General features: G+C 53.1%; 1 protein-coding gene across 1 annotated transcript in view; it reads left to right on the plus strand.

Annotated features, from left to right (window-relative positions):
* The first annotated feature begins 505 nt into the window (after positions 1-505).
* The window catches only part of TBC1D2B (TBC1 domain family member 2B), a 65,216-nt gene continuing 39,124 nt past the window's right edge, over positions 506-26,597 (plus strand). The window contains exons 1-3 of the mRNA XM_055326178.1: positions 506-847; positions 16,361-16,514; positions 22,294-22,459. Coding sequence (XP_055182153.1) covers positions 506-847; positions 16,361-16,514; positions 22,294-22,459 — 662 coding nt within the window. The remainder of the gene's footprint in view (positions 848-16,360; positions 16,515-22,293; positions 22,460-26,597) is intronic.

Genomic DNA, 26,597 nt, shown 5'->3' on the forward strand with positions numbered 1-26,597 from the left:
CCTGCACACCTGGAAGCCCGGACCTCTCGCTTGGCCAAGCGCCACTTTGTTCTTGGCACTGACGGACGGTCTCTTTCTAATATGTTGGTGTGTCTTCCAGATTCCACGCATGAGTGAAATCGCACGGTCTCTGTCTTTCTCCGGCGAATTTAGCTCAGCACCGTGGCCTTGGGCCCACGTGGTCGCGGCTGGCTCGGCCCGTCCTTCCTCCTCTCTCTGGTGACAGCCAATTCCGCAGGGGCGTGTCCGCTGGCGGGCCGCCCGCATCAGCGGAGGGCGCCCCGTACAGGTGCTGCAGGTGCGCGGAGCGCGAGCTTCCCGCCGGCTCGTGCCGTGACGGCTGGACTACAAGTCCCAGGCTGCCTCGCGCGCCCGCGGGCCGTGCGCAGCGGCGGGGCGGGGCTCGCGGGGGCGGCGCGGGGCTCGCGGGGGCGGCGCGGGGCGGCGCGGGGGCGGGCGGGGGCGCGCGGGGTCCGGGTGGCGGCGGGGCGGCGGGGCGGCGGCGATGCCGGGGCCCGGGGCGCGGGCCGAAGAGGAAGAGCGGGAGGGCGCGGCGGCGGGGCCGGGGCCGGGGCCGGGGCCGGGGCCGGGGCGGCTGTGCGGATACCTGCAGAAGTTGTCGGGTAAGGGCCCGCTGCGCGGCTACCGCAGCCGCTGGTTCGTGTTCGACGCGCGCCGCTGCTACCTCTACTACTTCAAGAGCCCGCAGGACGCGCTGCCCCTCGGCCACCTGGACATCGCGGACGCCTGCTTCAGCTACCAGGGCCCCGACGACGCGGCCGAGCCTGGCGCTGAGCCGCCCGCGCACTTCCAGGTGCACAGCGCGGGCGCCGTCACGGTACTCAAGGTGGGAGCGCGGAGCCCCGGCCCGACCCCCGCCCGACCCGCGGCCACGCCCCCTGCTGCCCCTCCCCGGGCTGACCCCGGCGCCCCCTCGCCCCCTCCCCGGCCCACTCTCCCGGCCATCCCCGCCCGCCCGCGCCCCCTCCCTGGCGCCCCCTCCCCGGCCTCACCCTCTTGCCCTCCGGCCCACTCTCCCCGGCCATCCCCAGCCCGACCCCGGCGCCCCCTCCCTGGCGCCCCCTCCCCGGCCTCACCCTCTTGCCCTCCGGCCCACTCTCCCCGGCCATCCCCAGCCCGACTCTGGCGCCCTCCTGGCCCCCCTCCCGGCCTCACCCTTGCCCTCGGCCCACTCTCCCCGCCATCCCAGCCCGACTCGGCGCCCCCTCCCTGGCCCCCTCCTGGCGCCCCACCCCGGCGCCCCCCGCCCCGACCTCGGTGTCCCGGACCCCGGCGCCTCCCTTCCTGGTGCCCTCCACCCCGACCTCAGGGCTCCCCTCTCCTGGGGCCCCTCTCCCTGGCGGCCCCCCCTTCCCGTCGTCCTCCACCCCCCCCCCGCCCCTCTCCCCGCCCCTCCCGCGCTTCCCCACGCACGACGTGGACGCCCTGCCCAGCGGTCCCAGGCGTTGGCGCCCGCAGGTTTCTGGATCTGCCAGGTGGACCCCTTGGTGCCTCCGCTGCTCTTCCTGGAACGGGGAGGGGTGGGCTGCTGGTGCGGTGCCAGGCGGTGGGAGGTGGCGGGGTGCTCACAGTTCACTCTGGTCCTGCAGTGGGCAGGGGCACTATGCTAAGTGGAGAGCTTGTTCTCTTGCTGGGGGAGAGGTGTCAAGCGGTTCCTTCCACCAATTGGGCCTCATCCATCCCATGTGGCCCTGGCCTTGGGGTCCACTCTTCTCCCGGAGCCCTCTCCTGGCCTTGCTCCTGCCCTCCCTCCTCTAGCTGGGCGTGCCTATTGCCAGAGCTCTCCTGGGTCAAGTGCAGAGCCCAGTGGGCTGAGCCTGGTTCCCCGTGCCTCGTGGCCTCAGCACTGGGCCCCGGAGGCCACGTAGCAGCTGGAACTGCCCCAGGTCAGCTCCAGCAGCAGCTGCAGCCCCTCTGGGTGGCTGTGATTCCCGGTTCTCCCAGGCCCCTGTGCCTCCTCTGAGTGGCTGCACACTGCTTGTCTGCAAGGGAAGCTGGGCAGGGCTGACTTAGAAACCGTGTGGATGAACTTGGGAAGGAGTCCAGGGAGCACACAGGGATGCTGCCAAAGCAAGGCTTGTCCTCACTGTGCTTGTGCACAATCCTGTGTCACATGAACTTCCTGTGGAATTGTTTGTTAGAGAACAAAATGGGGCATCCTGTTTCAGATTTTCTCAGACGGCGTTGGAGCCCTGTCAGTGTTTTCATGCAGGGAAACGTGAATAACGGAGGTAAATACCTAAGTGGGGCTGGGGGCTTGGACGCAGACGGTGGCCAGCCATGGGCCTGGGCTCTGGGTCTGCCCTGCGCGCATTGGGCATCTTGTACCCTGTCTGCCTCAGCTCCCTCTGGTCCGCTGGGACCGTCACCTTCCTCATTAGGGGTTGTGAACATTCCAGAAATGTGGGGAGTGTCTGGCATGGAGCAGGCCCTGCGTGGCAGCTGTGCAGGACAAGTGGTACCTGTGGCTGTAGCCGTGGTGTACTGCTATAATGGAATGGCCTGCAGCAGTGTGTGCTGAGAAATGAGAGTGCTGGCCGTGCACATGGAACTGGGCGAGAAGACGTCACAGAAGGATGGCACACAGATGGTTCCATGGGCAGGAGGGTGCAGAAGGTCACGCAGCTGTCTGTGCTGTGTGGGGAGTAGGGAGCTGTGCACGGTGACAAGTCTGGATTCAGGGTGCACTTTGCTGCTTAGGAAGAGTGGGAGCAGGTCCCCACGGGCACCCAGTGTTCTGGCAACTGTCTACTTGTAGGACTGGGTGGCGGGTGTACCAGTGCACTTCATAGCATTCTGTCCACCCGTTTCTATGTCCAGAAGATTTTTAGAAAAGGAAATCCGTTTCTGCGTGGATTACTGACTGGGGAGTCCGTAAGGTTGAGTAGTCACAGAATAAGATGGAAATGCCCGAGACTGAGGGTCAGTTTTATGGAGGCAGTGGGCATGGACATGCACGCAAGGCTTTCCAGAAGCACAGGGCTGTCCAGACGAAGGGCATGGAGTGCAGAAGGGTGCATTTTAGTGTAGGTGGTTCCTTTTGAGCAGTGGGAGCAACACTAATGTGGTGGTAAAAGTGGGAATCGGTCCTTTATTTTCCTTGTTGCCTGGTGTTAACGCTTCACGCTGGGGCTCCTCGGCCAGGGGGGCTGCCCTGATTTGCAGGGGGGGAGTCTTAGGCCAGTGAAGACCCAGCCCTGTTCAGGCCTCGGCGGGTTGCCCGCCGTATTATTTTACATTTTACATTTCTTTTGACAGATGAGTTAAAAAGAAAAGAAAAATCAGCACTTTGTTTATTGCATTATCATGTGTTCCTTGTTTAACGTGTCTTTCAGGCCTCTCTGGCAAAGCTGTGGTTTTGTTGGGCTTTTTCAAAATACTTTACTGCTTGAGTCTTAATGAAAGCCGATATTGGAATTTCTTGCTAAGCTTCTCTGTTGCTAAACTCAGGGATCTGGTCCAGCGCCTTATTTTACAGACCAGGGAATGGAGAGGATCAGAGAGGGGCTGGGATTGGCCTGAGATTGCGAAGCTAGACTCAGACCCTGTTTATTTTTTTTTTTTTTTTTTTTTTTTTTTTTTTTTAAAGGTTTTTTATTTATTTATTTACGATAGTCACAGAGAGAGAGAGAGAGGCAGAGACACAGGCAGAGGGAGAAGCAGGCTCCATGCACTGGGAGCCCGATGTGGGATTCGATCCCGGGTCTCCAGGATCGCGCCCTGGGCCAAAGGCAGGCGCCAAACCGCTGCGCCACCCAGGGATCCTCAGACCCTGTTTAAAAGGAGACCTGCCAGGAATAGTGAGTGTCCGAAATGCAGGGCATCTACTTGTGTTTTCTGCTCTGACGGGTCTACTTTTTTGACTTAGAACATCAGTGGTTTTAGATGAGATAAAGTTTTCCCTTTACTGCCTTTGACTTCTGTCCTTTCTACGTGGTAAGAAAACAACAGGAGCATCTTATACTTGGACGCTGCTGTGGTGTGGGGCCGATGCTTCCCCAGGCGGGTGAGGACAGTGTGCTGGACGCTCCCTACCCGGCTTTCCTGGGGCGGGGCGCAGGGGACAGTTCTAGAGTGAGCTGGGACTCAGGGCGGCATGTGACTGTTGGGGGGGGGGGTAAAGTGTGAGCGGGAACCACCCTGCTCTGCAGGCCTCTGTAGCCCCTGCATCGTCTGATGGTCTGCAGATGAATTCCCCGCCCTCTGCCCCTTTCTTGTGGCTGTTTGGTGCTCAGATGGACATGGGGTCAGTTTCTGAGTCACATGTAACTACACAGTCGTGCAGTCTTCTTCTTAACCCGCTTTTGTGGGACGGATGCACATTCTCTGGTGTGGAAACTTCTCCCAGCTTAATGACAAACATTTGTTCGCTTGGGCAACCATGGTGTGTCCCACACAGAACAGCGGCAAGGGGCCCGCTGTGCAGCCGCTACGGTCCTGCGAAGCTGTCTTGCCTGAGGGTATCCCCTTGGGGGTCTCAAAGTATTAATGAAATCTTTTGTCCAGATTTAACTTTTCACCGGCTCATCGTGGCTTCCCAGGTGGGACACTCCTCAAAGGCACCTGCAGTGTCCCGTGTGTGTGGTATCACAGTGGCTTGCTCTATCCCTCTGCTGCCTCCAGGCACTGTGCTCCTGATGGCGTGGTCTCCACTGCGCTTCCTGAGGTTTCCATCCTCATCTTACACAGGCGGTGCCCAGATGGACATTGTGGAATGAGAGCACAGACGGTGGTCGCTCTGTAAGCTCTGGTTTAGGGAGGGCTTTGGCCCCCTGGAAGGGTGAGCTCAAGCCTCCAGTGTGTCAAATGACCCCCTCCCCTCGTGGCCTGCTGTGAGCACCTACTGAATACAACAGGCATCAACTATTCAGAGAGTGGATGCTCACCCCGAGTACAGAGGTCCTGTTCCCATCTCTTGTGTTTCATGCCCTTGGCTGGGCTCTGAGGACACTGGTGTGGCCATGTTGTGGGTCTATGTTTTAAGTAAAGGGCCTTATGGTAAATATTTTAGGTCTTGCTGCCATCCCATTTCTGACTCCTCTGCTGTCCTAGTACAGAACCATAAAATGAGCGTAGCAGTGTTTCTATAACGTTTATTTATTTATGGACTCTGAAATTTAAATTTCATGTGATTTTCACATGTCACAAAATACTGTTCTTTCAATTTTTTTTCAACCATTTAGAAGTGTGAAAACCATTCCTGGCTTGGAGGTGTACAAAAGTAGCTGGTGGATATGGCCCGGACTGTGGTCGAATGACTCGCATGTTTTAGGGGAACCAGGGGCACTTCTCACTCACTCACTGTGTGCTTAGGCACTGGGGGTAGAGGCTGAACCAAGTGAGTCCAGTTCCTGCCCGGTGGGGCTTTTTGTAGAGCAGGGAGATGGGCATTGGTAATGGCACCAGCGCTATGCAGCGTGGGAGGTGCATGTGTGACTGGGCCCCAATCTAGTATGTGGGGACGGCTGCAGAGACTTGCTGAGATGTGAAGGTTGGGTTGGTGTTGACCACAGGGGGAAGGGGGAGGGGCGTGGCAGGAGCAGATTTGCGTAGGTGGGAGTGCTGTTTGCCTGTGGGGCTCAAGGAGTTCAGGTGGCAGGTGGGGAGAAGGGGCAGTCTGTGGAGGGGAGGCCTTTGGGGCCAGAACTACAGGAATCAGCAAAGAGTTTTAAGTGAGGGTTGACAGTTTTTTTCTCTCTTCCAAAGTGGTGGTTGGGTCACGTCCAGTACATTCATCTAACGCTGTTGTAGGATTATCCAGTCTGTGTATGAAGGGTGGAAGTAGTTACCTTACGCACTGGCAGGAAGGTTTCACTTTTTTTTTTTTTTTAAGATTTTATTTGTTTATTTGATAGAGACAGAGCAAGAGCATGAGCAAGGAGAGGGGCAGGGGCAGAGGGGGAAACAGACTCCCCACTGAGCAGGGAGCCCGATTCCAATTCCCGGCTCTATCTCAAGGCCCTGAAATTGGGATGTGAGGTGAAGGCAGATGCTTCACTGACTGAGCCCCCCAGGTGCCCCGGCAGAAAGGTTTCTAATGTGAAGATGAAGATATCATGGTCCATTGCTTCTTCAGCACCATGGTTTCAGGGAGAGTGGGGTCTGGGAAGCCGTTCAGGGGGTCTTCCCTGCCGGGGTGCACTGCCCATCCCAGGGCATTCCTCATAACTGCCTTCACCAAATGCTCTCCTCTTCCACCCGCTTTGCTTAGATGCACTTTGCCAATTTCCTTCCCCTTCGGAGGCAACTGTTTTTTGAGAAACAGGGAGGGGCCCCATGCCCTTGGGGCTGAGGTGTAAACACCAACTACCACCTCCCTGAGGTTTCTGAGGGGTGGACAGGTGTCCTTGCTCGGGTGTCTTTACCCATTGGCCATTGGGCTACCTCCCTTCTTTAGGTCAAAGCAGAACTGAGACCATTACCTTTCCTCCAAGGACAAGAAAAGACCGTATTATTGTAGAAAAGACTCGGATTGATTAGGAACTATCGTAGAGATTCATGTGGCAGGGTCTCAGGGACACTGCAGTGGGTGTTTGCTTATGTCCTGTGGCGTCCAGGCCTCCGTGGGGCTGGCTCTCAGTGCTGGGTGGAGTCATGAAGTGGGGAGCAGTGGTGCCCCTAACTAGCCATCTGCACATCCTGCCTCCAGTGCAGTGACCGGGACATACTAGCATGCGTCCTGTGAGGCTCTCTGGGTAGCCAAGGGAGGGATGGTCTCTGGGGAGCCTGTGGGTCCCCCAGTTGTCCCCTCAACAGTTGATCACAGCCCATTCAGGAGGCCCCAGGTATACAGGTTCAGGGCTGCGTCGCTCACCAAAGCAGGTCCAGTCCTGGTCAGGTCCCGGGGCATCTGCTGTCGGCCTGAGAGCAGAGATTGCCGTGGCTCACCTGCGTCCCATGTGCTTAGAGGGGGGTCAGGCAGGTCATGGATGTACAGTGCACACTGGTCCACTGACTGCATGCTCCTGTGGCACAGAGGAAGTTTTGCTGTCTGCTGATTCATTAGTGAATGTTCTAGAGCATCTGCCATGATGCTTTTTCTGAAATACAGCAGGAACTTCCCACTCATGTAAGAAACTACAATGTGAAGACTTTAAATATAGACTAGCACCTGATGGCTTTGGGAAAACCATGCAGGGAGATAGCATTTGTCTGTAGTATTCTGTATAGGGTGTGACTTCAGATGCCTGCCGGTGTCCTGATTCTGGGGCAAGTGTGGTGTATTTCTGTGGGGATGGAGAAGAGGGGAAGCCCATATGTAGAGGGCTGACTGGGAGGCATAAGGATTTCCCTAGGCATTGCAGAACTGGAGAGTCCTGTGTGACTGACTGTCAGGGAGTGCTCCAGGGAGGGTGGCTGCACTGCTTAGATCTTGGTGTAACTGTGTAGCTGCTCAAAGGCTTTGTGCCTGGCAGGCCAGCAGCCCTGTTTCTGGTCACGCAAGATTCAGGGGCTTGGCTTCATCTGCTCACCTTTTTCAGATCGACCATGTGGGGGATCTGGAACATGGTGGGGAGGGATCCGCAGCGGAGTCTTTGGGACCGCTCCCAGGGCCAGCCTCTGCACACTTGGCCCCACGGGCAACGACTTATCTGAGCATCGGATGGCAGGCCTGATGGTTGACGGGGTGGGCAGGCCCTGCTGTCAGAGATGTTCGTCTTAGACTATTTGAAGGCAGCACACCGATTTTCATTTCCTCTCCAGCTGTGTGACATCCAGTGAAGACTGCTTGCAGACAAGCTGGCCTGACTTTCCTTGTGGTTGCGGCCAGTTAGCCATTTGCCTGACAGATTCTGTGGCTCGAGGCCTTGATGGGCGCCTGGGGGAACTCAGGCGTCACCTCTGGCCCTGGGGAGCTCATTCTGGCCTGTTTGGGGTGTGATTAGGGTGCTGTCATTGAGTGGAGGAGGTCATGATGTGCTTTTGCTCCAAGGGTCATCATCCCTGAGTCGGAGGTAAAGGAGCCCTAACCCAGGTGCCAGGGTGTGGGAACTGAGGCCTTGCGGGTGATGGCAACTCTGGACTGGAGCCTTCCCCGGATACGTGAACTCATGTGCTGATGTTAAAGCCAGTAGTCTGGTGATATTTGCTTCATGTTTCCACTCTAGTCCGCAGGTAGGAAGTCAGGCTCACGCATGGGCAGGTACCTAAACTCGAGTCTGCCCTTTTCATGTTGCAGTGTAGGATGTGAGTGGTGTAGATGATAGGCTCCAGAATGGGTTGACTTAGTGGACATACGGATCCTATTGGGAGCCTCCTCTCAGGCGGTGTGCACCGAGAGGGTCAGGCCCAGCAGCTGGGGGTGTCCTTTTGCTGCCTGTGAGCCAGGCCCACTAGCAGGGCCTCAGGGTTTGCATAGCGCCCCCACACATCCTGCCCCACAGGTGACGTGCTGACTCCACTCTCGGTGTCTGTTGTTTGAAGAAAGCACAGACTGTAGGACAGGAACTTCCTGGGCACGCGCACATGGGGGTCCTGCCCCAGATATCCTGCTGCGCTGGGATGGCCAGGGATTGCCCACCTGCTGAGCCATCCCCGACACTCCCACTACAGATCCATTGCCTCTCTCTGGGAACCACTGCTGTCCTCCAGGTGGCAAGTGACCGGTCCCTCTGCTGTGAAGTACAAAGGCCCATTTGCTGATGGTTTTCTCTGTGGAATAGAAATGGCTAAGCTGTGTGGGTGGAGGCCAGTGAAGCGTGAGCCCCGTACCCTTGGGCTGACACTCTGTGGTTTCTATCTGCACATCTACTTTGCATTCTGAGTTTGTATGAGCTGTGGTTTGGGGCCCATCACCCTCTCCCCAATTCCCCGAGGCCCTAAGGTTTGCATCTCCCAGCCTCCCATTTAGTCCCCAGCCTGCACTCTGTGCTGCCACTCCCCCAGGGGCCTTTGGGAGCAATGGTGTTTGCTGACATCAGTGGGGGGATGCTGTTTCTGGGAGGGTGACTTTTAGTGATGGCCCCTCCACGTAGGGGAGCCGCCAGATTTCATCCAATACTTTCCAGAGACACTAGCTTGGTCCTAAAGACTGTTCGACACCCTGCAAGTCTGCTCACAGGGCAGGCAGACGTCTGCTGCCACATACCTCTGCCCCCAGGTCTCTGGCAGGTGGAGCCTGGGACCCCAGTTTCTAAATCTTTATACAAAGTCATTTCTGTGTCCTGCTTCTAAGTAAAAAGCATTGCTCCCAAGCAGTGTAGCGTCACACGGTATGGAAACCATCACAGGCAGGGGTGCTGCGGGGCCGTCTGGTGGGCTGCTGGCTGTGGCTGCTCCTGAGTCGTAAAGCCCCGGCTCTCCCTGATTGTGCAATAGCAGAGCTGATAGGAGCAGCAGGAATGCAGCCCCGTGGTCACTCGGAGGCCACGTGCCTCCATGGTCCCTGAAACAGAAAGCATCCTGAGGGCTCCCACCCTTCCTGCAGGAGCGTAGAGGCAGAGCAGCCTTGTCTGCCTGCGTCACCGGGCCCAGCCCCCCCACAAACCCCATCTTTGGGGCCCCTTTCCTGTGAACGTGCATTGGCTTCACCTTGTTCTGTGTCTGGTCTTCCCCGGCCTTGCCCTTGTTCTAATCTCTGTGACATCGTTAGAGCTGGAAAGATGGGTTTGTCTCTGTGTATTTGCTTTTTAAAAGAGGGTGTTTGAGTGATAACGAGGGGGAGCCCTGCCGACTCCACCTCCCAGGCTGGGTGGGAAGTAGGCACCTCCCCTGGGGTCTGGGTTCTTGCTCAGCCTTTGAAAAAAGATTTAGATTACAATTTGTGTGACTATTTTAATAGATAACAAGAAGATGCTGATTCTAACATAGTTTGAAAGATAGGAGGTAAGAGCTTATGGTGCCACCAGAGGAAAGGAGGGCCGTGTGGATGCTCCCCTCTCTCCGGGCTGGGACGTCCCATCTGGGTTCCCTTCCCCGCGGCTGCTGATGGTTCAGACACAAGACCTCGCATCTGTTTTGTTGGTCTGGGGCCAGATCCCTTGAGATTCTTTCCAGGCTCATGATTTTGAAACATTCAAAAGAAAATTTGGAATCTTATCAGATTGGGATTGTGGTCTGTTTTTCATCTGAGTTTTGTATCATCAGGCTGCTTACGACGCACTTGAGCTTTTTGTTGCTTATGGAACAATTAGGTTAGACGTGTCTTGGGGATCCAGATATCCTTCCTCGGGTTTAAGAAACAAAATTTTTTCATTGTGAGCGGCCATCATGTCCTCTTAAGCAACATGCCATATGATATGTGCCCTCCTTCCTGTGGCTCTGCCTTGAGCAAGGGTCATGCTATTCTCTGGGTTTGTAAATATGGGGTGGGGGACAACCCTTTGGGGAGCAGCCCAGCATTTGCATCCCTAGGTGGGATACTAAAGTGCTGTGTCACCACATACTGTGTGACCTAGTTCTGCCAGGGTGGCAGATGGGATGTTTGCACTGGGTGTTGAGTGAGTAGGAGTTTGCAGATGGTTGCTAGTGCAGCAGGAGCAAGGTCTGTGGAAGCTGACCCAGCTTGTGTGTGCCTGTGGTGTGGGGGGAGGCCACCGTCCTGCAGAGTGCAGCACTGTGTGGGCCAGGTTAGTGTGCAGGTCGCAGGGCATGTGGAAGCCATCTGGGAGTCTGGAAGCATGGGGTATATGTGACCTCGCTGGGTAGGTGTGAGAAGGTTTGGAGGGGGACAGTAAGGATGGCAGGCTGCTGTGGGGCCCCTAGGTGGGTGAGCCAGAAGAGTACCAGGGAACGTGAGCGCAGGGACAATGGGGCCTTCACCCTGCAGAGCTGGCAATTCCATTGGGTTAGAGAGTGGCTTTTCTCTCCTCCATGGCACGTGTGGCGCTCCTGTTGCCCCTGGCGTCTTCACTGCGGAGTCCTGGGGTGCCTGTGAACCGTCAGCCACACTCTCTGGCCAGGTGGAGCAGTGCTGACCATGCTGTGTGTCTGGAGGACCGCCGTGTTGGGGGGTGGTGGTTGGGGACCAGCCGTCCTTGCCTTGAAGCCAGCACACTCACAGGGTCTTATTGTCTGCCTTTCAGCATCGAGGAAAACCGTGAGGGGCTTCTGAGTCCCGCTGAGATGCTGGGAAGGTGTGTAGTCATGGGTGTGTGCTACCCCCTCTTCCGTGTGACAGCAGGGAATGCAGGCCTAGGACTCAGAGGTTTTGGGTGGTGGTGGAGACGGGGATAGCTGTTGCCCAGTGAGTAGGGGTGGCTTGTTGGTACTGTTCCAAGCTTGCTGGGTGTGAGCAGGTTTGACTGTCGCAGCTGTGACACTAGGTATGTTCCTGTGGTCACTCACGTACTCCCAACGGGGCATCACAGGCCCGCTGCAGACACATGTCACGGAGAATGTATCGTACTCAGGGTTGTGAAGGGAATCGGTAGGTGTGTTTGGGGACAGAAGAATATTCGAGAGGACACATAGCAGAGCATTATTGACATTGTATCTGGTAATGGAGTTGTGGTCAGGTTCTCCTTTTTCTGTGTTTCCCAGATTTTGCACAGCAAACATAGGTCGTTACTATTATTTGAAATACAAGTCTAAAATGTGTTGTTGCATTTTTTTAAAGAAGATGAACAGGAGGGCAGCCCAGGTGGCTCAGCGGTTTAGCACCGCCTTCAACCCAGGGCGTGATCCTGGAGACCCGGGATCGAGTCCCACGTCAGGCTCCCTGCATGGAGCCTGCTTCTCCCTCTGCCTGTGTCTCTGCCTCCCTCTCTCTCTGTGTGTCTCTCATGAATAATAAATAAAATCTTAAAAAAAAAAAAAAAAAGAAGATGAACAGGAGCTCCTAGGCAGACAGGAGTCCTCGCAGCGTGAACGCCTGCAGAGCTGTGTGGCCGGGGCCATGCGCTCTTCCACCGCCTGCAGGTTGTTTACTCTGTGTCTTCGTTTATTATTTGTCTTTTTTTAAAATATTATTTGTCTTACAATTCTGGTGTTTTTGGACAGACATTCTTTTGGGGATTAGAAAGGTCTTTACGTTCTAAGAGAATAGGGTTGTTGCAGTAGCAACTTCCCCTTGGTTGCTGGGGAGAATAATCAACCCTATGTCGTGTTCCTATCTCTGCTAAGAGAACTTGTGTGTGGATTGGCACCGTGCTACACAGCGGGTTTAAAGTCCAGAGTCAGGGCAGCCCAGGTGGCTTAGCGGTTTGGTGCCGCCTTCGGCCCAGGGCATGATCCTGGAGACCCGGGATCGAGTCCCACATTGGGCTCCCTGCATGGAGCCTGCTTCTCTCTCTGCCTGTGTCTCTGCCTTTCTCTGTGTGTGTCTCATGAATAAATAAATAAAATCTTAAAAAAAAAATAAAGTCCAGAGTCAGACCCTCATGCACACCTTTGAAAATCGGCAGAAATCTACTCGGCCATCGTTGTGGGATGCAGAAAGTGACAAACTTAATTCCGTAGGCATTTTCTTTGGGTGATTTAAATGACTTTTATTGTACATTCAAATCTCGAATCAAATTTGAAATTATTTTATTTATTTTTAAAGATTTTATTTATTTATTCACAAGACACACACACACACACACACACACACACACAGAGGCAGAGACACAGGCAGAGGGAGAAGCAGGTTTCATGCAGGGAGCCTGACGTGGGACTTGATCCCGGGACTCCAGGATTGCACCCTGGGCCAAAGGCAGGCTCTAAACCACTGAGCCACCCAGGGATCCCCAAAGCATTTTATTTCTTTCCAAATTTCTAACCGGTTGTCCTAATGCCATGGTTTAATAGTGAATATTGCCACTGATCTTATTTGAGGTGCTGTGTTTGCTACCTGCTTAGCTCTGCGTTGGACTCCTGGTGGCACACACGGGCCAGTCGTGCCTTCATCACGAGCCTCTCTGCTTGGCAGGGCAGAGCCTCACGCCTCATCTGTTTTGTTCAGAGTTCTCGAAGGTTACACTTTAGATGAATTTTGTCATCTCCTTGCCATGCCTTGATGAGCATCTGTAGCATTTTGACTGGATTTTTGGAAAGTTTCTGTAATGCACAAGGCTCTCCCAGGCCAGGCATTTTGTATTTTGGTTGTAATTGTGACCATGTTTCTAGCTGTTTATTGCCATTGTAAAGGATACCCTTTGCTCACTGGGCGTGTCTGAGGCAAGAATTGACTGGGTTGCACCCAGTTCTGTGTCCTTGGCGTGGATGGTGGCACTTGGCCTATGTTACGCGCCTGGTAAATATTTGCCGAGTGAATGAAAACACATTTTTGTGTACATGGCATCTTTCCATTTCCTGTTTTTGGGATTCCTTTAGGTAGATACCCAGGAATGACATTGAGTCACAGGGGACAAGCTTTGTGCAGCTTCTCCTGTGGGCTGAGGCGTGATGGTGGAGGTTCTTTACTGCAGGGCTGGAGACCTGGGCGTATTGCATGGTGGGAATGTGGTCAGGGATCAGGCCTGATTCCCGTGATGCTCTTGGCTCCCTGCGCCAGCCCTTCCCCCAATAACACACCCACCTGCGAGGAGCGGGCCCTGGAGAAATTTGTGTTGATATGAACTCACTTGTGACCAGATGACTTTATTCTAGGACTTTTCTGAGCCCTGGGGAGAGCACCAGGCTTGGGGGGAGTCCAGGGGAAGGGATGGGGGCAGCAGGGGCATTGTGTAGTTCTTCTCAGCCACTGAAGACTGAAGTCTGTGTCAGGCCAGAGGTGGGCGGCCTGGTTTTCATTCTCTGAATGGACATGACGTAGAACTACACAGCAGGCGTCCTGTCAGTGCTGTGCCTGTCTAGTCCAAGTCTGTCCCTGACTCAGGATGCTCACCCGACTGTGGAGGGATGCCTTTCCAAGATGTTCTGTTTGGTTTGTGGAGACTGGTGCCATGTTTGACTGAAATTAGCTGCCTTGGAGCAGTAACAGCAGTTGAACATGGGGAGAGGATGAGTCAGACATTTGAGTGCCTAACCGTCTATAAGACACTGCATCAGGCATCTTGGACCACATCGAGAGCAGCAGGTCTGGCCTCTGCCTTCAGGGAGTTTAGGCTAATGAGAGACATGCAAGGAGTACACTTGTATCCATGGGGAGCCTACCTGGAGTATATCCCATTCAGTGGATGGAGAGAATGTGCAGGCTCAGGTCAAGGAAACTCTCTGGAGGGAACATTTACTTTATTTTTTTTTAAAGATTTTATTTATTCATGAGAGACACACACAGAGAGAGAGAGGTGGAGACACAGGCAGAGGGAGAAGCAGGCTCCATGCAGGGAGCCTGACGCAGGACTCGATCCCCGGTCTTCAGGATCATGCCCTGGGCTGAAGGCGGCGCTAAACTGCTGAGCCACCCAGGCTGACCTGGAAGGAATATTTACATGGGGCTTTGAAGGCTGTATAGGAGTTGGGGAGACTAGTGTTCTGTAAGACTGAGGATATGGCCCTCCTGTGTCTTGAGATGGCAGATGCTGTCACCTGACCTCTTGCTGGATGCTTGTCACCCTGAGGCACCTCCTGTGTGCTAAGTGTTGGCTCTGCCCCTTCCAGCATGAGTGGAATGCCCATCTGGCTCTCCAGAATGTGGGATTCGAGCATTGTAAATTGGCAGTAGGGGGCAGATGGTCTCCCAGTCCTGCTCCCCATCCCTCTGGCCATTGGGTGCTTGGCTGATATGTGTGCTGGTGACAGGCTTCAGCACTGACCAGCTCATTTGTCAGCACCCAGCTGTGGCTCATGGAATGTTCCAGGACATCAGAGTGCTTGAGGGTCAGCTTGCTCTGTTGGAGGAGGGCAATGGAAGCGCTGAAACAGTGAGCCATCAGCTGATGAGCTCACCTGCCGTCGGCATCTCTGTGGCTGAAGAGCAGAGAAATCATCTTCAGTCATACAGTCCTGGAGGGGAGAGGTGGCAGCCACACCACACCCCAGGAACCCGATGCCCTTGGCCCTGTTTCTGTCCCCAAAGCCACGTCCCAGCAAGCTTGGCGCTCAATATGGACTGCTCGTGGCACCGCAGTCTAGAGCAGCATGTTTGTCACATGGTATGAGCCATGACCTGTGTGCTTTAAGTTGTCAGTGTAGGTGAGATAACTTTAATAAATATATTTGTTGGGATCCCTGGGTGGCGCAGCGGTTTAGCGCCTGCCTTTGGCCCAGGGCGCGATCCTGGAGACCCGGGATCGAATCCCACGTCGGGCTCCCGGTGCATGGAGCCTGCTTCTCCCTCTGCCTGTGTCTCTGCCTCTCTCTCTCTCTCTCTCTCTCTCTCTCTGTGACTATCATAAATAAATAAAAATTAAAAAAATATATTAAAAAATATATTTGTTAATCCGAGGTATCCAAAGTATTCCTGCACCAGCTCATGTGGCACCAGCTCATGTGGCACCAGCTCATGTCATGTGTCCAGTGGCTGTGGTACCGGGCTTATCTGGACAAACTTTACCTGTTGAACCCAGATTGAACCGGGTGACCAAGAGCCTAGTTAGTGATGCTGATCTAATCAGGAGGGGGCGAGGTTGGCCCTTGGCGGGTCCTCCGTGCAGGAGTGCCACAGGGAACCTGCGGAGGCTGGCTGGACTTGTGGCAATCGGCCGCAGAGCACTGCCTGTGCGTGTTTGTCTTGGGGTCTCAGCACCCTGTGGCCACACCTCCCTGCTGACAGAATGTGCCCTGGATCCTTTCACTAGCTGCTTGGGATCGAAGTTGAGATGCTTTCGGTGCTTTCCGGATTTTTAAAAAGGAAGGAAGGAACCTCAGTTAATCATTGCCTTGAGGTGGTTTTGCTGCCATATTGACCAGATTTCTGTAACATGAATAATGGGTCAGACATTGAGAACATGTGACTTTGTTTTTGCCTCAGGGATTGAGTGAGAGAGGATCATGAGGTACTGTTTCCCCCCAGATTTCCCCTTTAAACCAAGGATTGTCAAAGCTGGTCTGTCATGGTGCCCATGTTGAGGAGCAGTAGGAGGGGGTCGCCACAGTACCCAGTGCCCTTCCTCTGGTTTCCAGCCTGGAGCATCCTTGGATGACTTCCCAGAGGCTAACAGGTGGAAATACAGTTATTTGACATGGCGTGGCCGGGATGCCACCCCTGACTGCACAAGGCGGGAGCTCTCGAGATGGGCTTTGTGCAAGTGCCATGTACAGGGGCAGCGAGAATGCCCAGCCTTCCTAAAACCACCTGTGGAAGGTGTTCTGTGTCTTCCCAGAATCCCAGGTCCCACAAATGAGAGGATTTCTCACCAGGATGACTTCCCCGTGTTCATGCCACTTGCTCTGCTGGATTGCACGAGCAGCAGCTGCCCATCCCGATGGTGACTTACCGCCACTAGCCATGGGACAGGGTGTCCATCTGTCCTGCCATGGCTCCGTAACACTGTCCCCCCCCCCCCCTTTGCAGGCTCCTAATCGTCAGCTCATGACCTACTGGCTGCAGGAGCTCCAACAGAAGCGGTGGGAGTACTGCAGTGGTCTGGACATGGTCAGGTGGGACAGCAGGACCTCCCCGACCCCAGGGGATTTCTCTAAGGGTCTCGTAGCCAGAGATAACTCAGGTGAGTCACAGGTGGGGGGACCCATGTTACTTTCTTGTGCACAGCCGTTCACCATGGCAGGGCAGCCCACATGGACATTGGGAACCAGAGTTACTATGATCCTGTTTCATTGGTGGTGTTCCCCAGCCTCTGGTGATTCTGTGTGCTGAGTCATACTCAAGCCTGATAATGACCTCAGGGGTCGGCCAGGGCCATGCCCAGCGCCCCTAGTGGACAAGAAGCTGGGGTCCGCCGGTGGTGACCCCTATGCCCCCCTGAAGGTGGAGCGCCCCATGACGCATTCCCAGACATGTGTGCACCCTCTGTTCTCAAAGCCTGCACTTCATCATCTGCCCGAGGGAGATGGTACCCGGTTTTGTCCCTTTCCAGATTGTGGCATTTCCACAAGTCCTGGTAATTCCTGGACGGTCTCAGAGTAGAGATAATGTGACTTTATATTCGAAAATCAAAAAGCCAAGCATGGGGTCAGGGCTAGAATGTGAACAGTGTGTCCACCCCTTGCAGTCATGTTATGAGGGGCAGATGGCAGACTGTGTTAAGTATAATAGTAGGATACAATTTTGAATCCATTAGGGTTACATTTAGTTGTCATCAGCAGAAAATCTAAAAGGGGACGTGTTGGTTTCATGATGGGCAGCACACAGTGGGCAGAGCCACTTGCCGGGGCTGGTGCTGTTCACGGTCCTTCGTGGGTCAGATCTCCCACTTGGCCACTGTGGGTGCCCCGGGGGCCCTCAGCCTGCGCCTCCTCAGCTGGACTGTCCCCTAGCTGGCAGGGAAGTGGGGAGGCAGGGTCCTCGCACTGCGAGAAAGGAGGGGCTGCAGGAGCCCTGGAGCCCAGCGGGCACCACCACCCTGGCCTGCTAACATTCCTTCTCAGGAGTTGGTGCTTTCCGTGTAGTCATGGAAATCTCGTGACCGGGATTTGCAGCTTTGCATCAGTCAGGCTGCAGAGAGGGATGGTTGGTGGTGTCCATCTCCTCCACACCCACATCTTGTACCAGGCTCCTGCGGGTGCACTCTACCTCACACAGAAACTCTGCGGGTCTCCACACCCCACACCGGCCCCTGTGGGCTCGCCCTGCCACACACATGGACTCCACACCGGCCCCTGTGGGCTCTCCCAGCCTCACACAGAAACTACGGGTCTCTGCACCCTGCAGGCTTACCCTGCCGCACGGACTCTGCATCCTGCACTGGGCCCTGCAGGCTCCCCCTGCTGCATGGACCCTGCATCCCACACTGGGCCCTGCGGGCTCACCCTATGTCACACAGAAACCTTGCAGGTCTCCATACCCCACACTGGGCCCTGAGGGTTCGCCTTGCTGCACACATGGACTCCACACCCCATACCGGGCCCTGTGGGTTTGCCCTGCCTCATACAGAAACCCTACAGGTGTCCACACCCCGCATCAGGCCCTGCCCCACACACGGACTCTGCACCCATCCCAGGCCCTGTGGGCTCATCCTGCCTCACACAGAAACTCTACACCCCAGGCTGGGCCCTGTGGGCTCGCCCTGCCACACACACGCACACCCTGCTCATCTCTGCACCTGCACGGTGAAGACCTAGTTTCCATGAAGCAGTACTTGACAAAGACGATGTGCAAGGGCCTTCCCAGCTGTTGGGCAGGAGGCAACACAAGGAACTGATGACCCTGGCCCAGGAGCTGCATGCAGTTCTGTTTACTTCATTTCCCACGTATACTGATGAACAAACCAATGGGGGATGACAACACCTGGTGTTTTGGGACTTCCTGCAAGTTGAGGACCACAGAAGCACTCATCACAAGAGTCTGGAACACCCAAGTACCTGTCTGAGTACGGCTGGTGCCTCTTAACAGAAAATGGCAGAACAGATGGTTTCAGGGGAGACCACACACTTCTTCCTCGGGGCAGGTGAGGTGAGGCGGCTGCTCTCTCAGCTGGTGACTCTGCAGGGACTGCAGCTGGCAGAGGGCAAGGCTCACATGGGGCAGGATGCAAAGCTGTGGTGGCTCCACGGACTTGTTTAAGCTGTCTCCCCGTGAGCTGGTCAGAGAGGCTGTGCTGTTGTGTGACCCCGATTATAAAGTACCACAAATGCTATGTGTCGTTTGGAAGTGGCATCCACAACTCCAGCGTTGTGCCTGAGAGGCAGCCAGTCCCAGTGTGTAGAGCTCTCCGGACTTGGACACACCATTTCCCCATCTGTGAACAGGATGCTCTCTGAGACTCCTGGCCAGATGTGCTGTGATTTCTCACATCAGACCCGGAAAACGATGTGTGTGTGAGGATGGCTTCTAGCTGTGCCTGGGAGGGGCCTCCTCAGAGCCTGGCTAAGGGTTGATGGGGTGCAGGTGAGCTGGGTGGATTTTGGTGAGGTTGATAGGGTGCAGGTGACTGGGTGGGTGCTGTGAGGGAGAATGGGGTGCAGGTGAGCTGGGTGGGTGTTGGTGAGGTTGATGGGGTACAGGTGAGCTGGGTAGGTGCTGGTGAGGGAGAATGGGGTGCAGGTGAGCTGGGTGGGTATTGGTGAGAGAGGATGGGGTGCAAGTGAACTGGGATGATACTGGTGCTGAGGCTGGGGTCTGAGTGGATTGCAGGAGGTGCAGAGGCAGGAGAGGGAAACCGTGTGCCAGATGTGGGCCCCACCCTGGCTTGGGATCTCCCAGAAGTTGATGGCAGGAGAGGCAGGTCAGAGGGAGACGCACAAATTCTTTGGGGACCTACAGGGCCTGCCACCCTGGCTCCTCATCCCTCCATCTTTTATTCATTCATAGTCTGGGTCCCTGGTGCGTATGAGCCCCTCTCTGCTGGCTGCTGGTCACAAGGTTTACCTCCGTGGTGGGAGCAGCCCGGCGGGATGTGTAGACTGGCCCACTGGGGAGAGCCTCCGTGCTCCGTACACAGTCTGCCTTCACTTAGATTTCTCTGATGCCTCTGATCGCCCCTCCAAACCTGGAGTAAAACTCTGAGATAAAGGGGAAAGAAGAAGCTTATTCTTGTTAAGCCCTCTGTGTCCTCCAGCTCCCACAGAGGATGTGTTCTGCTGTGTTCTGTGTCTCCTGTGGGAGTGGCCTTTGCCCGTGGCTTTCTCCCTTTCACGGATGACCTGACGTCCCGGCAGGGTTGAGACAGTGGAAGAGCAGGGGAAGCTCCACTGTCGCTGTTGGGAGGGTCAGCATGGCCTGTGGGGAGGGCTCCAGGTCTGGAGAGTGGGGGGTCCCAGCACCCCTACTGAGAGGCGGCACTGGTCAGAACCTGGGAAATGTGAAAACCTGGATCCATCCATCCTTCAGGGTTGCTGTGAGGGCATTTAAAACATTTGAGCATGGGCAGCCCGGGTGGCTCAGTGGTTTAGTGCTGCCTTCGGCCCAGGGCGTAATCCTAGAGACCCGGGATCGAGTCCCACATCGGGCTCCCTGCATGGAGCCTGCTTCTCCCTCTGCCTCTCTCTCTTTCTCTCTCTGTCTCTTATGAATAAATAAATAAATAAATAAAATCTTTGGAAGAACAAAAGCAAAACGTTTGAGCAGAGCAGGGAACATCTGAACGCCAGAAACTTCCCACCGAAGCCCCGGGATCGGATCGGTGCCCATCAGCACTTCAGGGAAACTGTGCTATCACCTGGCTGGTGTCCCCGCCAGGTGGCTCCCGAATGCTGACGTGAGGTCGTGGGTGGGGAAGCCAGCTGCTCTGTTCCTAACAAGGAACTCTACTGTTGTTCAAAAGCCAAAGATGAGGCAAAATGATGCTAATAGCAAAATTGGGAAATTGCTTTTTCGTGTGGAGTGATTACCTATGGAGATGCTGTGTCCACCAGCATCCCCCCTCGCCTCTGGCCCTTCTCTCTGACACAGCCTTTGGGCCTCAAGCTCCTCGGGAAGTGGCTCCAGTGTGGCCTCAGGGCGGCCGCAGAGCCTGGAGTTTTGTTGGCTGGAGGCGCTTTGCACAAGTGTTTGACAGCCACTGCTCACCTGTCCCCAGCCACACAGAAGGAGGCGGGCCAGCTTTGCTGCAGACACCAGCGCTACGTCCACTTCCTTGCCTGGCTTGTGCTGCTTCGCTGCAAGGCTCTGAGAGGACCACCCCTGGGGGAGCCCAAGCCTCGATTTAGCCCATCCCTGAAAGAATGGAGGTGTCCCTCATGCGCCAGCGATTGGCTAGGCATTGTGGCAGTGCCCCAGGGGTGTGGTGCTCATCTTCCCAGGGCCAGGGGACTGGTCCCGGTTCTGTTGGAACCTGTTTTCTGTTTCCTGGAACTCCAACTGAGATATCGGGCGCTGAGGCTGTGGAGGAGTGAAGAGGAGCCACCATAGTGGGAGCGTGAGTGGGGCCTTCCCCCACCTTGTCCAAGGTCCCTGCAGCGTCTTCTGGAACCCCAGGCTCTGCGTCATGCTCTCTTATCTTACGTCTCCTCCCTAGATGTGTTCTTGCTGTTGGTGTAGGCTAAGGGTGCCGTGCTCACCGTGCACTGGTAAATCGAGCCAAGATTCGGGCATCCGTGCTCAGGTGTAACTCCTGGCTGCCCCCTGTTCTGTTCCCCAGTGCCCCTCCTGCTCTTCCCACTCTGGACCTGCTCTGGCTGCGCGCCCTCGCTGTGGGCCAGAGCCAGGTACCCCCTACTGACACACGGCCCTCCCTTCGTGTTGCTCACAGGGTACTCTTTCCAGCGTGGCCCCCTGGTGACCCACCTACACAGAGAGAGCCCATCTTTGGGGTTGGTTTCCAGGCCCGCACCCCATATTCCCTGTGTGCTGTTCCTCCGCAGACGCTGTCCCGAGTTGCTCAGATCTGGCACTCCTCCGACGAGAAGCCACTCTTTCCTGATGTCCCACGTTCAGCAGGCCTTTCGGCTTTTGCCTTTATGGGGAGAGTGAGGGTTTACACCGTAGAGTGGAGACGCTTTGTGAAGGGGATATGTAGGGCAAGTCGCCGTCTGTTCACAAGACGTGCCCTACTCTCAGAGTATCCCATTGGGGAGAATACAAAGCATTTGTCTTTAGGGACATCTTTTCAAAATGTTAATTTCTTACTATGGGAAGTTTTATGCAGAGAATCTGTAAGATTGCCCCCATGTTTACGGGGTGATTCCCAAAATTACTACCTCATGGACCCATCAGGTTTCCTGGACACCCCTACCCACTTTGTTATTTTGAAGCAAATATTATTATTTATTTGTTAAATAACCAAATATTCTTCTTTTGAAGCAAATCCTAGATGTCATACTGTTTCAACCTTCAGTATTGCAAAAGCTTACATTTTAAAGCTATTCTGGAATTTGATCAAGCTTTAGCTCCAGTGCTTCTGTGGCTTTACTGAGCCACTCTCTGGGACACCCAAACTTACTTCCTTGAGGTCACCACTGCAGATGTTAGCATATGCATGCAGAATATTCTTACTCCCCCTTTTCTTAGAGGAAGAGTGTTAGTATAATCTGATCTGCACTTTGCATCATGGCCTGTGACTTATCCCGGAGTCATTCCATCAATGTAGGCGAGTGGACCTTGGCCATCACAGTATGCCGCTCTGCCGAGCTGCGAGACAGCAGAGGGGACCCTACCCTGCCTCTCCTGTTCCTGGACTGGTGCCGGGACCCTGGGTGCTTTGGAGCATGTCCCAAACATTCAAGTAGTTTAGGTGAAAGTGGTCGCAGAACATGGAAGCCAGCCCAGGTGACGCCATGTGGCAGGTGTCCTCCAGGTGTTTACATAGCCCATCAAGTCCATGCCTCAGGTAGGAACCCAGGCCCAAGTGGAAGCGTTGAGGAACTGATGTTTGTTTGCCTGTCTTTCAGATGTAATTTGCCCGCATCCAGATGCTTCTGCAGAAAAAGCCAGAAATGTCCTCGCTGTGGAAACCGTCCCTGGAGAGCTGGTAGGAGCACAAGCAGCTCATCAGCCAGCCCCAGGGCACCCAAATTCCATTAATTTCTCTTTCAAACAGTGGGGCACTGAGCTCAAGTGAGTCTTTGGAAAGCAACATATGAAACTGAAAATTGATTATTTCTGATGTTATAATCTTATGTATGAAATTCTGAAAGCACCTTGCATTTGTCATTGACAAGGTCCTTTCAGGTAGTTGGTGTTTTTTTTTTTTAGCATGTGGGGAATGCCTGTTGCTTGCCTCATATTGTGTCAAGCAGAAGCTGGCCTGGAAGAGTTCTGTCTGAGGTCTTGGGGCTCCCAGGAGGCCAGCCCCCTTCCTAGGCCCCCAAGGCCACACCCCAGGCTTCTGTCCTCTGCTTGTGTGTGAGCAAGCGAGAGGGGCCTGAGCTGTGTTTTTAGGAAATACTTTATGTATTTTACGGAGACATGATTCACGGACCATAATGTTCACCCGTTTAAAATGTAAGGTTTGGTGGTTTTTAGCACACATGGCCGAACCTTAGTACCTGCTAGCATCCCCTTCCCATTTCCCTGCAGCCTTTGGCAACCACAGATCTGCTTTCTGACCCTGTGGGCTTGCCTGTCCTGCACATATGCTGAAAATGGCCTCCCAGGAGATTTTGTACCTGGCGCCTTTCACTGACCTGCTGTTAGCAGGGTCCAGCCCTGTCATAGCCTTGGTTAGGGCTTCATGTCTTGTTACAGGGAAACAAGGCTCTACTATGTGGGCAGACCACCTGTGTGTGTCCTTCTGTTGGCGCACATGCGGGTCCTCTCCACATGATGGCTGTTATGAACGGTGCTGCTGTGAACACTGGGGACAGGTTTTGATTCTCTTGGGTCTGCAGTGGGAGTGGCACCGCCCGGCCAGGCACTAAGTTTGTGCATGCCCTTCTTCAGAGGCCACCTCCCATTGCGTCCCCAGCAGCATATGTGGAGGTTACAGCCCCCACACCCTCCCTGTGCTCGGGTTTCTCGTTATCCCCAGTGGTGGAGTGGAGCCTCGTGGTTGGGATTTGCATTTCCCTGGTGACTAATGGTACTGTGCAGCTTCGTGTGCTTATTGGCCGTTTGTAGATCTTTGGAGAGACATCCCATTAGATCCTTTGTCCACTTAATTGTGTTTTCTTTCTTTTATGTCTTGATGGTATTCACAGGCTGATATGCATAGAACTACCTTGTTCTTTTCATTTTTTTTTGAGAAAGGCAGAAGCAGGGTGGGGGGGGGCAGAGAGGGAAAAATAATCTCAAGTAGACTCTGCACCCAGCATTGAGTCTCACACAGGGCTCAATCTCTCTACCCTGAGATCTCGATTTGAACTAAAATCAAGAGTTGGATGCTTAACCAACTGAGCCCCCCCCCGGGTGCCCCCAAATTGCTTTTTTGTAAATACTTAAATTTTAGAACAGTTTTAGGGTTACAATAAATCGAGAGGAAAAAATTTTTTATACATCCTTTCCCCACCCTCACCCCCACCCCTACCCCCATCATCACAAGAGTGGTATATTTTGTACCATGGATGAGCCTGCATCGACACAGTGTCCTGATCCAAAGTACATCATGTACGTTAGGGTCACTCTTGCTGTCGTGCATTATGTGGGTCTGGACATCCATATAACGACGTGTGTCCACCTATTAATAGTATCCAGTGGAGTATTTTCATTGCCCTAAAAAATCCTCCATACTCTGCTTATTTATCTTGCTCCCTGACCCACCTCTAACAATCACTGATCTGTCCATTGTCTCCATAGTTTTGAATGTCAGTTTTATTGGAATCACAGAATAGTGGTCTTTTCTGATTGGTTTCTTTCACTTAGTAATATGCATGTAAGGTTCCTCCATGTCTTTTCATCCTGATAGCTCATCTGTTTTTAGTGCTGAATGATATCCCATTGTCCAGACATAGACAGTTTATTAATCCATTCACTTATCGAAGGGCATTTTTATTGCTTCCGAGTTTGGGCGATTATGAACAAAGCTGCTGTAGACATCCACGTGCAGGTTTTGTATGGGCATAAGAGTCTTAACTTCTTTGTGTAAATGCCAAGGAGTATGACTGTCGGGGATTGTATGTAAGAGCATGTTCACTTTTGTAAGAAGCTTCCAAACTATCTCAAAGTGACCACACCATGCAACATTCCCACCATCAGTGAATGAGAGTGCCTGTTGCCCCACATCCTCACCAGCATTTGGTGGTGTTGGGGTTCCAGATTTTGGCCATTCTAGGGGTGTGGTGGTAGCTCACTGATGTTTTAATTTGCATTTCCCTGATGATGTATGATATGGAGCATCTTTTCGTATGCTTAGTTGGCATCGTATATCTTCTTTGATGGGGTGTGTCTATTAAGGTCTTTGGGCCACTTTTTAACTGGGTTGTTTTCCTATTGTTTTGAGAAATCTTTGTAGATTTTGGATAACAGTCCTCTGTCAGATGTGTCTTCTGCTAATATTTTCTCTCAGTCTGTGGTTTGTCTTCTAATTCTCTTGATATTGTCTTTCCAGAGCAGAAGTTTTGACTTGAAAGCAAGTCCAGTTAATCATTATTTCATCCATGAATCGAGTCTTTGGTGTTGTATCTAAAAAGGCATCAGAACATCCAGGGTCATCTAGATTTTCTCCTATGTTATCTTCTGGGAGTTTTAGATGTTTTGCATTTTACATTTTGGTGTATTATTGAGTTGATTGTTGTGAACAGTGTAAGGCCTATGTCTAGATTCATCATTTTGCATGTGGATGTCCAGTTGTTGTAGCACCTTTTGTTAAAGAGACTGTCTTTGCTCCGTTGTTTTGCCTTTGCAAATCAGTGGACTGTATTAATGGGGGTTTATTTCTCAGTTTACTGTTCAGTTCCATTAACATGCTCTTTCTCCAGTATCATGGTCTTAATTACTGTAGCTTTATACTAAGTCTTGAAGTCAGGTATGTCAGTTCTCCAGCTTTGTTCTTCTCTTCAATATCATGTTGGCTATCTTGGGTCTTTTGCCTCTCCATGTAAACTTGAGAATCACTTTGTCAGTATCTACAAAATAACTAGCTGGGATTTTGATTAGAATTGCATTGAATCGGGATCCCTGGGTGGCACAGTGGTTTGGCGCCTGCCTTTGGCCCAGGGCGCGATCCTGGAGACCCGGGATCGAATCCCACATCGGGCTCCCGGTGCATGGAGCCTGCTTATCCCTCTGCCTGTGTCTCTGCCTCTCTCTCTCTCTCTCTCTCTCTGTGTGTGTGTGACTATCATAAAAAAAAAAAAAGAATTGCATTGAATCTGTTGATCAATTTTGGAAGAACTGACATCTTGACAAAATTAAGTCTTCCTACCCATAAACATGGACAGTCTTTCCATTCTTTCATTCATCTGTTTCATAGTATTCCTCACATAGATCTTGTATATATAACGTATGTATATGTGTTTTCTTATATTTATACTTGTTTCATTTTCAAGGGTGCTCATGTAAATATTACTGTGTTTTTAATTTCAAATTCTACTTGTCGGTATATAGGAAAACACTTGGCTTTTGTATATTAACCTTGTATCCTACAGTGGGACTGTACTTACCTAATTTCAGGAGTTTTTGTTTATTCTTTCAGAGTTTTTACATAGATGATCATGTCATCTTGAATAAAAACAATTTTGTCTTTCTTCCCATTTTGTGTACCTTTAATTTCTTTTTCTTACCTTATTATATTAGCAAGGATTTCTTGTACAGTGTTGAAAAGGAACGTCCCTGCCCTGTACCTGATCCTACCTGATCCCTGTACCTGAAACTTTGAGTTTCTTACCATGAAATATGATGTTGACTGTAGGATTTTTGTAGAGTTTTTATTAATTTGAGAAAGTTCCCTCTATTCCTAGTTTAGTGAGAGTTTTTATCATGAACAGGTGTTGCATTTTGTCAAATGCTTTTTCTGTGTTGATATGAACCTATTATGTGATTTTTAAAAAATTTTTAGCATTTTGATATGATGGATTACATTCATCTTTCAAATGTTGAATTAGCCTTGCATAGCTAGGATAAATCCGACTTGGTTGTGGGGTATAATTATTTTCATATATTGTTGGATTCGACTTGCTTATATTTTCTTGAGGATTTTTGTATCTGTTCATGAGAGACATTGGTCTATAGTTTTCTTGCAATGCCTTTTTGTGATTTTGGTATTATTAGGGGAATCCTGGCCTCATAAAATGAGTCAGGAAGTATTCCCTCTGCTTCT

The sequence above is a fragment of the Nyctereutes procyonoides genome, unplaced genomic scaffold, assembly GCF_905146905.1.
Source record: "Nyctereutes procyonoides isolate TBG_1078 unplaced genomic scaffold, NYPRO_anot_genome, whole genome shotgun sequence".
In the NCBI taxonomy this organism is placed as follows: Eukaryota; Metazoa; Chordata; class Mammalia; order Carnivora; family Canidae; genus Nyctereutes; species Nyctereutes procyonoides.